The sequence below is a fragment of the Polypterus senegalus genome, chromosome 6 (genome assembly GCF_016835505.1).
Source record: "Polypterus senegalus isolate Bchr_013 chromosome 6, ASM1683550v1, whole genome shotgun sequence".
Taxonomy (NCBI): Eukaryota; Metazoa; Chordata; class Cladistia; order Polypteriformes; family Polypteridae; genus Polypterus; species Polypterus senegalus.
The window spans coordinates 135,552,820-135,568,708 of NC_053159.1; the positions used below are offsets into that span (position 1 = coordinate 135,552,820).

General features: G+C 39.2%; 1 protein-coding gene across 3 annotated transcripts in view; it reads right to left on the reverse strand.

The window, feature by feature from the left end:
• Nucleotides 1-370: 370 nt before the first annotated feature.
• Nucleotides 371-15,889, reverse strand: part of LOC120531669 (WSC domain-containing protein 1-like) — a 42,394-nt gene continuing 26,875 nt past the window's right edge. For all 3 annotated transcript variants that reach the window (XM_039757282.1, XM_039757285.1, XM_039757284.1), the window contains exons 7-9: nucleotides 12,754-12,918; nucleotides 9,725-9,925; nucleotides 371-911 (exon numbers count right to left, since the gene is read on the reverse strand). In XM_039757282.1, coding sequence (XP_039613216.1) covers nucleotides 559-911; nucleotides 9,725-9,925; nucleotides 12,754-12,918 — 719 coding nt within the window. In that variant the 3' untranslated portion in view covers nucleotides 371-558. The remainder of the gene's footprint in view (nucleotides 912-9,724; nucleotides 9,926-12,753; nucleotides 12,919-15,889) is intronic.

The following is a 15,889-nucleotide window of genomic DNA, read 5'->3' on the forward strand; positions in this document are numbered from 1 at the left end:
CATATTGTCAAACCAAACAGTTGTAAATCTGATGATAACTGTTTCTATCCCCACAGAGAAAACATAACAGGGATTATGGGGAGTCGTGATGAGCCAGAGGAATTGAAAGTTCAACTGGACACCTCAGTGAGATAGTATGGCATTGAATAGTGCCAGTTTTATTCCAAAGGACCTGCAAACCTAAAAGACTTGAGTCAGTACCCACAGTATTGTGCCATACTGCCATTCTTGCTCATTGGTTTCTTTGTGATGCCAGCCATTAAAGGCTGTCAGCATCTCCTCTTTCCAGACTTGCCCTCTCTGTCTAAAGAAATTGATCAAGTGAAAAATAATTTAAGACACCAAGGAAAGAAATTTTCTGTAAAACCGAGTAAGTAGATTTTTTTTAATCAGACAGCCAAAATATAAAAAAAACTTTAGCTCTCCACACAAGTGCAAAAAGTCCAGAAGAATCTAAAAATGTTTCGGCACCCCAGTGCAGAGTCAGCCAAGGAATGACAATCGAGCGCAGAATTTGGGGACTAGGCGGACACCATTGTGTCAGTGCTGTCCTGCCTGTCATCTGGGTACATACTCCTGTGGTAAGCCAGAAAAATTGTGAGTTCGGAGAGCTGCATCCACAATGGTGATGTAGCCATCGATCTGCATCTTCATCTCTACGGTGAATGGATCAAAGCCTCTCTGCCTCACACCAGAGCGCTTGAAATGGCCATCCTGGTTACTCTCCACACACAGCAGTCGCTCATCAGAGACACTGGCGTTCAGGAAGTTCGTGATGAGCCGCAACTGGGGGAACAATGCCTGTTGCAGTTCTTCATAGTGGACCACCAGGAGGCGCCTCCCAAATTTCAGCCAGTCCAACACATGTGAGGCCCACCATGGGGCATAGCTGGCAACAAAGTCAGGCCATTCTGGAATGTGAAGGAAACCAAAAGATAGAAAACAGAGTTAATTTAGATATTATATTGTTTAGTAGAACCATGGGAATTACTAAATATTTTCCATTAAATTCCTAAATCAGTTTAGTCAGGTACAGAATCATATGCTGCATTCAGACAGACTATAAGTGTAATTTTCCAAGTAGGAAACTCCAAGTGAATGCCTTATGAGGTCAGAACTACAAGCTGGAGAATTCAGAGAAAACAAAGCTACCTAAATTCTCTGAAAGGTGATGTAACACTGACCTTTCATTTGAGCCAATTGTATAAAACAAAAACTATAACCTGGCCAGCCAGAAATGTAATTTTTCTGGTTGAATTGCATTTGTAAGAAAGTGATACACATTTAATATGTTTATTTTGCTATTTATTTTCATGAAAATATGCCATTTATACTTAATTTCTTTTTTTATGGAACAAGTAAGAAATGAACCTTACCTTCTTCTGAATAGTCTAACTGGAAATTCATGTGAATGTGCTGAAGTGGGAATGTGAAATTTCATAAGTCAGCAATACTCTGATAGCACATGAATACAGCAAGAAAGAGGTGAAACCTACTTCAGCATCATGAGCAGCAAGGTAGGAAAAACCCTGGACTGGTCCATTGTTGAGACCACACTTGTGCATATCCAACCACATTAACTCATACCAGCCCAGCACTGAGACATCAACCTAACATACAGGATTTCAGAAGTATGAGAAAGCCAGAAATCAAAGCAAAAATGGGGAGAATGTGTCAACTCTGGACAAAAGGTGAGTGTCCTGGGCATTGAACCCTGGTCTCCAGAGTATCATAAATCACTGTGCTACCCTTCTGTTGTTATTAGTGTAACTGGTCTGTGAGTCTTTGAACTATTGGGTCGGGGGAGATCAGAGTCAGGAGATGGAATCCATTTGAAGAAATAATTAACAGCCTCGGCATTAAATCATAATCTAAATGATATGAAGTGGCAAGGCTCCCCACGGCTTGACTAGGCCACCCAAATCTGAAGGCCATTAAAGAAAATGAGATTTGACAGGCACTGCTGCCTGCTGGCTAAGACACAGAACATGAAATCACAAGGCTGCCAGCTCAATGTTTGACTGTGTGACCCTGAGTGAGTCACTAAAGCTGCCTTTGTGCCAACTGTAAAAAAAAAAAAAGTAAAAGAGAAATATTTAAGAAAAAATGTACTCCAGTCTTGAAAGCCACCTAAGATTGACAGTTTTTGCCATTTTAACTACAAATTATTACTACTACTAGTACTACTACTACTACTGCTGCTAATAATAATAATAATAATAATAATAATAATAGAACCAGGCAAAGTTGTACAAATCTCCTGAAGATCCAGTTACTCCAGTGTGGGACATTTGCCTGTTCGCTCTGTATCTGTGTGGTTTTTCTCCAGGTGTTTTGAGCTTCCTACCTTGTCCCACAGATGTGATTGCTACGCTAGTTCAACAGAGCACCCTACGTAGTCCTTGCACTGTAAATGTGAATGGCTGTGTGCCAGAGTGTGTGTTATGATGGACTAACAACCCAGCCAGGGCTAATTCCTGATTTCTGCTTGATACCCACATAGGCACTGGACTGCAATATGCAAGTCAAGAAATTGGATGTATGGTTAATATTGATAACTGATGCGAATGTACAAATTACCAGTTGGTTTGATATTGCATTTGGTGACAAGTTAAAAAAGTGATGTCTGACTATGGATATTATAATATTGAAAAATGTGGATTTTAGTTTGACTTAAGTTCAGAAACTTTCAAAATGCAAATTTGTTGCAATAATAGGATTCATATGACATGGGGCATAAAGATAACAATGGAACCTGTTGTCTTTGAGTTGACTTTGAGTTTTTGTAATAGTTCATGTTTTAATTAAAATAATGGCATTCCATTTTCAGATCTGCCTAATCCAAATCAATGCTGAAGCTTATGCCTTCCACACTGGACACGAGGCAGGAAACAGCCTCAGACAGGGTGCCAGTCCATCACAGTGCCCGCTAATAAATATACCACTTGCACTCACATAGGGGACAACTTACAGTTGCCAAATAAACTATGTTATGCATTACATGTCATAAAATCACCCTCTGGCCTCATATGAGGTATGTAATGCCACTCTGGGACAAAAGGGGACGCTGACACTAATTTCCTATTCTCTTCCATCCACAGTGCTGAGGAGATAACAGTGAGGGCAGCTGACACTTCCCCTTCCAGTCCGCTGCCTATAAATTTCAAGGCTGCCAGAAGAAGACGTCATTCTTTGATCAGGACGGAGCTCCATCCTTGTGACTTACGTTTAAAGAACACTTTGTTTAGGCCCTAAGAGGCAACCTGATTAGGTTTTGTTTTGCCATCTGTGCCACAGAACACCTGTTTGTTTTGAATTTGCGGAAAGCCAACAAGACTTAAATGGCAGACGGCCAGGTGGGTGCCCCAACATTTATTTTCTCCGACTTCTCTCTGACTTGTCTTTCCTTACTTGACCAGACCTAACTTGCATATATTTGGAGATATGGGAGAAAAACTGGAATACCAGATGGGAGACCTATGCTGGCACAAGAAGAATAAAAAATAAAATGAATATCTAGTATTTTAATCTTCTAGATCTAGTCATGCCCCCAGTCAAGCTGGGATAGGATCAACCATGCTACCTTCATCTCTAGATAATGCATGAGTAAAGTAATAGTAATAATAATAATAACACATATGTATATACATGCATACAGGCATACATACATATAGTGCCTATGAAGACAAAGTGTCATATAAAGTAATCCATATTTTTTGTAAGTAGAATAACAACAGAACAGGTCATTTACACATATATTTGTGCCTCAAAATGGAAAAAAAAAGTGTAATCCCACAAACTACATTATAAATGATACACACAGCCATTTTCTGCCATATCCTGTCATTTTGATTTTCAGCTCATTCAACCCTTTTTGCTAACACAAAACTAATGATTTTCTACTTCAGGCAATGCACCCTAGGGTGTCCTCCTATGTCAGACCAAGACTATTAAATATTAACTTGTGCATGCAAGCGCCTGTCACACTGCAAACCCTACCAACTGCCAGCACTGAAGTTGGGGGATGCTAGAAATAAATAAAGAGATAAATATAGAAAAACAAATCACTGCAGAATAAAGCTGTAGGGGAAGAACAATATGTGGGATGGATGAGAATGGAGAAGGAAAAACAGAGAGTGGAGTCTCTAGGTAAAGTCAGAGCAGACTGCTGTTTAACTGCTGGAGAGCAATTGCTGTCACTCCCGGTGCCATCATCAAGGACGAGTGATGCCAAAGTTATAAATAAATGAGGAAATGCAGGCAAAAATGTGATAAATATACAGTCTGGTGTGTTTGACACATATTTATTTATACTTCTATATTCAATCATTTGGAAAATCAGTTTGCGTACAATTTCTGGAAATCTTTCAAATTTCTTCTGAGGGCATCCCAGAGGTGCAAGACACCAATGGTTTCCAGTCCACTCCTATTGTTATTCCAAATTTTTGTTCTATTTCACCAGTGGCACCAATACGAGATCAGGGTGGAATGGCTTGTGGTGTAAATAGGGCCTGACTGAATACAGATAACTTAACATGGGGCACAGTGTGTGACTGAAAATGCTACTGACACTTTAATTCTAATAAAAATTTTCCTAAAGAAAAAAAGGTATGAGGGAAATTCCTTTTTTTTTCTTTTTAAAACTAATATAATATTTTTTGCTATACATTATTTGGTGTTTTATTCGAATTCTGCAGTATTTACAATTATTACATAACATGCTGGATTTTTAGGTGAAAGTGTGTTGGAATAAATTGAACTGAACTGGGAGCCAGTGATACACATTAGACAGGAAAGAGATAGATGAATTACACCTCTCAGTTTACAGACATTCCCATTTATAAAGTATTTTTATGATCCACAAAAATAATAATATTAATGTTCCCCCTGATTTATTATTATTGGCCTTAGAATAGCTGCCAGCACCTTATGCCCTTAAAAAGTAATGTAATCACCAGAGCCTGCTTAAGTGTACACCGTACACCCAGTCGGACTCGGTTGCAAGTGCGGAAAAAGAGTCTTTCAAGACAGAGTCCCTTTTTAAGATCTGTGTGGTCGGATCCATTACTGAAATCGTCATGCTGGCCAGTTGGGGGGTTGTTGTTGTTCTCCTGCAAAGATCAGTATATGAAATGACTTTTTGCTGTATCTTTGGACAAGGCATTCCTAGGCCGGTGCGTACTTGTTCTATGCCTAGAGCTGCACCCCATAATCCCACAATCAAACCCTACTGGCAGTTATTTATCCTTTCTTTTGTAATAAATAAAACACAAGACATCAGACAGACAAGTTTCTCATCTGTTTGGGCCAAACCTGCATTCCTTATTCCTCATCTATACATTAAATACATTGTACTTCTAGATAAGAATTTATTGGTGGTCAGCTCTTACAGTTAAATCCATAAATATTTGGACAGAGACAACTTTTTTCTAATTTTGGTTCTGTACATTACCACAATGAATTTTAAATGAAACAACTCAGATGCAGTTGAAGTGCAGACTTTCACCTTTAATTCAATGGGGTGAAGAAAACGACTGCATAAAAATGTGAGGCAACTAAAGCATTTTTTTAACACAATCCCTTCATTTCAGGGACTCAAAAGTAATTGGACAATTGACTCAAAGGCTATTTCATGGGCAGGTGTGGGCAAGTCCGTCGTTATGTCATTATCAATTAAGCAGATAAAAGGCCTGGAGTTGATTCGAGGTGTGGTGCTTGCATGTGGAAGATTTTGCTGTGAACAGACAACATGCGGTCAAAGGAGCTCTCCATGCAGGTGAAAGAAGCCATCCTTAAGCTGAGAAAACAGAAAAAACTCACCCGAGAAATTGCTACAATATTACGAGTGGCAAAATCTACAGTTTGGTACATCCTGAGAAAGAAAGCAAGCACTGGTGAACTCAGCAATGCAAAAAGACCTGGACATCCACAGAAGAAAACAATGGTGGATGATAGCAGAATCATTTCCATGGTGAAGAGAAACCCCTTCACAACAGCTAACCAAGTGAACAACACTCTCCAGGGGGTAGGCGTATCAATATCCAAGTCTACCATAAAGAGAAGACTGCATGAAAGTAAATACAGAGGGTGCACTGCAAGGTGCAAGCCACTCATAAGCCTCAAGAATAGAAAGGCTAGATTGGACTTTGCTAAAGAACATCTAAAAAAGCCAGCACAGTTCTGGAAAAACATTCTTTGAACAGATGAAACCAAGATCAACCTCTACCAGAATGATGGCAAGAAAAAAGTATGGAGAAGGCGTGGAACAGCTCATTATCCAAAGCATACCACATCATCTGTAAAACACGGTGGAGGCAGTTTGATGGCTTGGGTGTGCATGGCTGCCAGTGGCACTGGGACACTAGTGTTTATTGATGATGTGACACAGGACAGAAGCAGCTGAATGAATTCTGAGGTGTTCAGAGACAAATCCAGCTAAATGCAGTCAAATTGATTGGGCGGCATTTCATGATACAGATGGACAATGACCCAAAACATACAGCCAAAGCAACCCAGGAGTTTATTAAAGCAAAGAAGTGGAAAATTCTTGAATGGCCAAGTCAGTCACCTGATTTTAACCCAATTGAGCATGTATTTCACTTGTTGAAGACTAAACTTAGGACAGAAAGGCCCACAAACAAACAGCAACTGAAAGCTGCTGCAGTAAAGGCCTGGTAGAGCATTAAAAAGGAGGAAACCCAGCATCTGGTGATGTCCATGAGTTCAAGACTTCAGGCTGTCATTGCCAGCAAAGGGTTTTCAACCAAGTATTAGAAATGAACATTTTATTTCCAGTTATTTAATTTGTCCAATTACTTTTGAGCCCTGAAATAAAGGGATTGTGTTAAAAAAATACTTTAGTTCCCTCACATTTTTATGCAATCTTTTTGTTCAACCCACTGAATTAAAGCTGAAAGTCTGCACTTCAGCTGCAACTGAGTTGTTTCATTTAAAGTTCATTGTGGTAATGTACAGAACCAAAATTAGAAAAAAGTTGTCTCTGTCCAAATATTTATGGACCTAACTGTATGCACACAGAACTCGCCCTGCGACTAAAGACAAAATTCTACAAAAATTTCGGACTAAATGGAGTGAGTCAAGTGGGTGCGTCACACTTTGTGACTGGTGTCACACACGTGCAAATAGGAGACAAATAAAGGGTCTGAATAATAGTAATTACATGCCTGACCAGGGGGCAGTGAGGTGCACTAATTGTCTCTCTCAATCCCTTACAGACCATTCTCTGGAAATCCTGCCCGGTTCAGACGTCTCTGATGACGACTGATGTTACTCCCAGTCCCGGTGGTGCCAATGACGTCACTTCCCGTTCCAGCCCTAATGACATCATTTCCTCGACTGGCCTTTAAAGCCGCCATCTTAATTCAACAGTTCAGTTCAACTGTGGACTCCGATTTGTAAAGATCTGTTTGCCACTGTATTTTCAAATGATATGCAGCCAGGATACAAAATATGGATGACTGCTTCAAACCTTTATGGTGTCTCTGAGTAATACTTGTGACAGTGGCGTAGCCGGCAGGATATTAACAGCCCAGAAGAAAACAAGACCAGACCTGAATTATTACCAGTTGGGAGAGTACTGGGGCTGAGTTTATTAGATGGGAGTTCGTCCCATGGTTTGGAAAAACCCGGTACAGGCTCTGCTCCCAAAGTTTTTATCTGGACGTGACGTCTTTAGAGACGTCAGAACCAGGCAAGATTTCCCGAGAATGGTCTGTAAGGGATTGAGAGAGAAAATGAGTGCACCTTGCTGACCCCTGGTGAGGCACAGAATTAATATTATTCAGGCCCTTTAGTTGTCTCCTAGTCACACATGTGTGATATTGGCTTTAATGGGAGCCTGCTGTATGATTCTGTGAATGGAGGCTATGAATGAAAATCACTGGAAAAGTCATCTAATGAGACTTGTTTTCAGTCTGTTGTTCTTCCACCTCTTAAGTTATTGTCATACTGTTAGATTTTACAGTTGTTCTGCCCATTAAATGTTTGGATGAAGGCTTTTTTTTTTTTTTTGTTGATATTCACTGGCTCACTAAAGGACATCAACATTTTCATTTTTAACCCTCTGCAATGTAGCTTTGGCTGTAGGCTTTTGTCATTGCTATGGGTAACTTCCTATTGATTTATGACCAGGTCTGCCACTTGTTTATTTACACTGCGGACAGCCTACCAACCCCATTAGGCCTCACTAATCACTTAACAGTAGTATGTTGTAGCTTAACTAGGCAGTAAATAGTATATGGAAGAATGTCATCTTGGAGTGATATCCCATTCCCAAATATAAACATAAACTGGGGACAGTTCAAGTCATTTGCTAACATGATTGCAGGTATCAGGACTGTGGGAGAAAACAGACGTCTCTAGTAGAAATGGGGAATGAGACCAGTATCACATATTCATGATGAGGCCCTCTCCAGGACTCCTTTTTTCCTGTTTATTCAACAATGTTACTATGCAGTCAGACCTGGCCTGTCCATATTGTAAACTACAGCAGCATTTGCGCAAGAGTGGCTGACAAACGTACCACTGTAAACTGTCACACTACCAAATTCTCTTAAATTATGTTGGATACAGCAATCCCAGTTCGGGTAGCCTATCCCTGACTTTATGGTACTGGCACCAGTTCAGTCTAATGGATTGTTCATTTAAGACTAAGGCCAGGATTCTGTAACAAACTACAAAACCATGTAGCTCAAGCAGAAACCTGGACAACCTTTAGGAAGTCTCTGATTAAAATATTAGGACAACTTACCTCAGGGCCATCTTAACAGCATCACTGGGCGCCGGGCCATAGTACACTTGGGCCCCTGTTTTGATAGCAAAACAGAAGCATACATAGGTATCAGAATCATTGTGGGCCCCTTTGCTCCTGGGGCCCCTGGCTAGTGCCCATTGTGCCCATATGTTAAAACAGTCAAGGCTTAGCAATTAGCTAAATAAATGAGCCTAACAGACTGCATGGTCTCTTTTCAGTTGACAAATTCCTTATTGTCTTATGTTATTGAGTGAATGAGTTTAAAAGATCAAAACTGTCTGGCTTTAAATACAAAAATGAGGGAATGTTAAAACAGCAGGCACTCCAAAAACACAAAGAGAAGAGTGCAGTTTCTCAAAGCTAAAACTAATTTAAACAGTACATTGACACAGGAGAGTCCTAATGGGCAGGAGATAATTTCCATAGAACATGAACTGGTGCAGAAAATTGAAATAGACGAGACAGTTAAGATTTCTGCAACCATAAAGGTTCACACACTTCTGAAAAGCAAGCTTACTTGATTTAATAATGTCATTGAAATAATGCTTCTGCAGTTTTTTTAAGTATACTCTTTGTCTGGTATGTATATAATTTGTTCCCTATAGACTTTGTGTCTGTTCACATGCATGACAGAGAAACAGTACATTGTCAAGAGACTGGCATTGGTGCTGGATGTGTGCATCAAACTGCTTCTGAAATGTCGTAGGGTTCAGACTGTCCCATAGTACACAGAGTGTGTGAAGTGTAAGTTCCATACAATCACAATATGCATTCTTTATGTGTTACTGCCTGCTGGTTGTGAAGCTGAAATTCAAAAAGGTGGCACAACTGTGTTTAGCCTATGGCAGTAGAATAACATGCACCATACCTTGTATACATTATTTTTTAAATGTACCCTGATATTCATAGCATTATGTGCATAGAATAGACAAGTCGTGCAGAGACCCACACCTTTGCTCTTCCAGTGCTGTTCAGAAGCATGGCCCAGGTGGCCAGCACACTTGCGGTTAAACTCAGCGACCAGAGAACGGTAAGGGTTCCGGATGAGCAGAATAGCAGCGTCATACATCTCAATCTCCCTCTTTCCACTCTCATGAGTCTTCACACAGATGGTTCGGCCGCTCTTCCAGTAATCCTTCTCTCCTTTAAACCCTATAAAATGTGGACCAAGAAAGATGTCAAAAAAGGCACATTAGGGGGAATGAGCAGAAAATAATCCTAACAGCATAGTAAGTGCAGCTATTCCACCTCAGGCTGCACACCCCCATACTGATTCTCTATTTAGCATCTCCAGTGAAATGTAGTGACCTTGAGAAGCACTGTACTGTATATAAATTGTATACAGTGTTCCACATTACTCTCTGACCTCAATGTAATGGAAGGGCCAGTTGGTGCCACTGCAGTGCTGACAAACCATTCTCCTGCCCATGAAAAAGACACAAGAAATACTTGGCAGTCTTGGTATCTAAGGGTGAATCCAATGATGAAATGATTTTGCTGTCCTGTTGGAATGCCCAACTCAGTCTTTTCTAATACTTTCAAATGCCCACGACTGGATATGCAGTCAGTTAAAATCAGTTGGAGTCAGTTTCCTGAATTGTGACTAGTTTATAATGGTATACTGACCCCCCCAAATGTTTTTATTTCTCCAAGGATGTTGCTTACTTAAGTTTTTGTTTTTACTAACTGGCTATATCTTATCAATACCATTAATGGACATATAATATATTGTTAGGATCCATTAATGTTAATCAGTTTAAAAATTGACTTGTTTTACTACTACTTGTTTAATCAAATCTGCTTTTAAAGTATGTACGGTACATTATGTTCTTTGCATAATTAACATTTTACTCATAAACTTGTTACACTGCCTTGTGCCTATCATTAATTATTAATTTATTTTCCCAGCTATCTCATTTCATGCGATACAGGAGTGTGTTAAAAGGCTCTGTGCATGAGGTAAGCTGGGGGACAGCTTTGGGTGAAGCATAGCTTTTAACCTGTCTTCCATGATGACACCCTTTCAGGTCATCTCGCTATGCAAGAAATGGTGCGACCAGAAGTCGACATTCATTCATTCATTGGACTGCTTCTGACGGAATCAGAATGCCCACAGAAAATGGATTGTTGAAATGATCCTTTATGGCTTTATTTGTTATTCCTTTCTTTAATTTTTGTTCTGTTTATTGGCTTTGTTGCTATTAAACAGTGATCTCTATGTTTTCCTGTTCCCTTTGTTCTACTCTAATATCAATACTGGATCACAAGAAGGTGAAGGGGCAGCACAGTGGCACAGGGGGTAGCGTTGTTGCCTCGCAGTTAGGAGACCCGGGTTCGCTTCCCAGGTCCACCCTGCGTTGAGTTTGCATGTTCTCCCCGTTTCCTCTGCGTACTCCAGTTTCCTCCCACAGTCCAAAGACATGCAGGTTAGGTGCATTGGCGATCCTAAATTGTCCCTACTGTGTGCTTGGTGTGTGTGTGTGTGTGCGCACCCTGTGGTGGGCTGGCGCCCTGCCCAGGGTTTGTTTCCTGCCTTGCGCCCTATGTTGGCTGGGATTGGCTCCAGCAGACCCCCCCGTGACCCTGTAGTTAGGATATAGCGGGTTGGATGGAAGAGGGTGAAGTGTATGCCTGCAGTTTAGGACACAAAGTAAGAGCTGGATATGACTAAAACTGGAATGCAGAAGAAAAACCCATGCAGATATGGGGATAATGTGGCATTGGCATACAGGCAATTCAAGAAATGGGATTCAAACACTCTGGAGGTCTGGGACTGCAGAGATGAGCACTGCGCCATCCCATTACCCATTCATTAGAGTAAGATTTATAGATTAGCATTGCACGTGTCATAGTCTTTATTTCAGTTTCTGAGTCCTAATTTTTGCTTTCACTCTTAAGCTCAGTTTTGCGCTTTGATTTCAGCCTTGCCTTTTCCTTTTGATCTGTTTTGTTTAATCCATGTACAGACATTTGCCTACTAACCATGCTTTCTTTATTGGTGATTTCCAATTCCATTCAAGACCATTTTTAAGCCATGCTTTTGGTTTTGTCATGTTTGGACTATTGCAACATGCTTCTGGCAGGAGTACCCACATGTGCTATCAAGCCACTGCAGATGGTCCAGAATGCAGCAGCCTGTCTTGTATTTAACCAGCCAAGATGGGCACATGTCACTCCTCTCTTCAGGTCGTTACATTGGCTCCCTGTAGCATGCATTATGTTCAAATCCCTGATGCTTCTTGAAGTGGGCTTCCTCTGAGTTCAAGCATGTGGTGATAGATCGGCAGCACTCAAGTGAGAGTGACTGGCATTGGGCTTGACAGTGTGCCCTACAGGGTGGTCTTACTGGGATTGGCGCTTACAATGTTGAAATTGTAAATGGCAATAGCCTAAATACTAGCTTTCCATGGTAATTACCGTACTAATTGCTGTAAGGGTGCTTTACAGTAATCCCTTATGTGTCAAAGTTTTATATTAATTTTTATTAATTAAAATTGGATACGTATGTTAGTAACATAAGATATCAATCCTTTCTTGTAACTCATGATGACTTATGCTCAGTTAAATTTCTTATAAGTGCTGATATACGCACTTTATGCCTTTGTAAGAATGACCTGCCATCCGGCTTTTTATTTTTACTTTTTGATTGCTCTTGTGGTCATTATGACATTGTTAAAAGTGAACATTACCTTAATTTATGCCTGCTTATTTTTTATTGCTTTTATCATGTTTATTGACTCATAAAAAAGATTTACCATCACGTCTCTGGATTGATTTAATTATACTAGCCTGTTGTGTGGACGGGAAGTTTTGAGATTTTTCACATTATGGATCTTCAAGAGAATTTTTGCAAATACACTTCCTAGAAGGTTAAATTAACAGCATCTTAAAAAGTGATAAGTTAATGGTGAAACAGGCCATATTAAAAATAAGGTCAAAAGAAAACTGAAAATTCCTATCATGGAGGATGACTTTTTCACCTTTGTTGTACAGAGTGCCATCAAAATAGTAGCTGCCAGTGTAGAATCCCGTTGCCAGTTCGATGAGATGGCGCACCCATGTGTTGCCAGCTCCGGGGAAGCTGGATAGAGCCACCAGCGCATTTGACTTCTCTGGTTTGAACTTCCTGTCGGTACACCTAGTGTCTAAGGAAAAAAATAGGTTAATAAAAAACTAAACAGAAGGCTCCTATGCAGCATACTTTTTAAACCCACTTAATCTGAACCTCAGTGACCAATACATTTGTCTACAAAAATTGGTAAGTTAGAAAAAAGCCATATTTTTACAGTACATTAGAGAAACATGGCATTTATCTCTGAATGTTGTACACAAGGTGTCAGAAACTCTAATGCTGAAATGTCACAACAGCCAGAGGTTTTTTATTCTATCCAATTTCTACTTGTCACCAACATGTCTTCTGACATTCTGAATCTGGACTCATCCAAAATCACTGTGAGATGTAAGATCCTGCCACTAGATATCAAAATGATGCCAGACTTCCCAGAATCAAGGCTCAGTCTTGAGACCTACTGTTCAAAATGGCTTCTCCCTAAATCAATAAATAGGCTTTGTCCTTCACCGGCACAAAGGGAAAGTCAATCACAAAATAATCCTTAATAGTCTTCTGAACCAAAAAACAGAGAAAACAAAGAAAGAGGGAGAGAAGACCATACAAATTCCAGCTCTTTGAAAATAAGAAGGTTAATTAGCCTTTAAGGAAAAAAGAGGCTAAAACAGATTTTTTCCCTAAAAGACAACCCAAGAAATAAATTCTAGAACACAAATCAAATATCAAAATCAAAAAATAAAATATGCAAGAATAAAAAAAACAGAAACTTTACAATAAGAGTCACAAAAGGAAATTTTCACTACAATTCTCAGTGCTAATTTAGAACATTCACCTCTTTGCCAAGAATGTATAGGCAGAGGGCGGTGCTTCAGCTGACATGTAAATAGTGGCTCTGCCTCCAAAGGCTCCACCCACAAAACATAAGGTACTGTCAGCTCTAGAAATATTGGCACCTTTCAAGAAAAATTGCAAAAATGAATGTATAAAAGGGACACCACATGCAATGAGTGATATTTTGTGCTCAAACAATTGGGTAAGCCTCATGCATTTATTGTCAAACAAAATATAGGCTGAGAAAAGCCAGTGTAAGGAAGGCAGTGCCGACTGAATTCATAAGAATTAGTCATGTGGAGCAGCACAATCAAAACAAACCTTAAAGCGTACTCCAAGAGTCAGAAAAGTTATTAGACCCTTTGAGATAATAATAAATAATAATAATAATATTACAGGTCAAATCCCAAAATTTTCAGAATAATGAATACTTTGCTGGCCTGAACAAACATCATGTTAAACAAATTTCATTTTAACGAAATGTAAATTTCAGTACAACAAATATTTTTTTGATGAAAAATTGCAACTGCAGATACGACTGCAATATAAAAAATACTTAATGCCTACACTTTCCACACTGAATCTCAAAAACCGTGCAATAGGCTGTCTCAAAAAAGAGAAAGTCTATTGCACAATTTTTGGTCTCATGCAATCTCAGTGAGAGTGTAGGCGCAACATCATACACATAGCTGAATTCTGAGTTAGTGCTCCACCTAGCATCTGCATGGGTACTGTAGTTGTGTCATGTGCAGATAATGTAATGTTCAACTTTCATAGCTGTTCTGAAAGTTTTCTTTTATATGAAGAAAAAAGTGAGAAACAACATCAGTTTGTGCTGAAAGAAAAATTAACAATTCTGGAAAAAGTAGATTCCAAAATAAAACAAAATAATGTGGCGCCTTAATCTTCACATAACATTTTGGGGTTTTTTTATTCTGTATTTATATCTGTATTTCTATAAAAAAAAGTTACATTGTCTCATTTTCATTCTGCATTTTCATACCTGTATTTCTATATAAAAAAATGTTACAGCTAACGCCTCATTTTCAAATAAAATATTTTTTGCAGTTTAAAAAGTGCTGTTTTCTGGTATCATCAAGCTTGGGTCACAGAGCTACACAAGAGACAGGAAAGTGAGTCCAAGTTTTCAAGGAAAATACAGGTACTTTATTACTGTACAAATAAGGCAGGTACAGTCTCAAGACTTCAGCCAAAATAGGAGCTGTTACTACAGTACTCAAGCACACGGAACATGACCAAACATCCTACTTTAACTTCCATCTTCAGATTAGAACTTTGGCAGCTTGGAATCATTGCTGTGGCGGTCTGAAGAAGAGAGATCAGGAGAGTGCGAGGTCAAAACCTGATTTTAAATGTTCTAAACATTGTGCGACAAGCATGTTACTCCGTAAGCTTGATCTTGCAGATTGCAAATTATCTTGCCCTTGGTTTACTGTTTACCAGATGCAGTAGAACAGCTACAGAGATGCCATTGCATCACTGCGTTAGAGATGGTGAATCACTGGCAACCCTGGTCTCAATAGTGTACTATTTTTCCCATATTCATTATAACGAAATTTCCGTTAGAACAAAATATTGTTATGGTCCCATGAGTTATGTTACAACAGGATTACATCTGTAATAATAATAATAATAATAATAATAATGAAAAATGTATTACTTTGGCTGGTTCTAGAACATTTTTGCTCTGTTGTTTTCCTATGACCCTTGGCAACAAAGTACCATTGAGTTCCTTCTCTTTGTCTTTGGCTTCCCTTCTCAAAGTTGGTTCAGTTTGTCCATTTATGAATCCTAGGCTATTTTCTGATATAATTTTTTCTTTATTTTAAAGATTATTGATCCAGTTCTCAATTTTTTTTGTGTTTACTCATGGGTTTCCCCCACTCCCTTCTGCTTGAAACTTTTGGTTTAATGAATACATGTTTAGAGTTTTGAAGATTTTTTTGGGGATTTTCTATCTAAAGAGCTTTTCTTCCCCTTACGATATTGTGGAGTGCTTTTGATTTATAATAGAAGTTAACAATTAAAGATTTATTTTTCAGCCATAATTATTTCCCTCCCTAAATCAAGTTGTTTCCAACACTTAGTTAAAGAACATGCTTCTTTGCCTTTTACCCATTGCAAATACAGGGGGTCTTTGGGTTACGACATAGTTCCATTCCTTCAACAGTGATGTAACCCAAATTTTGGTGTAA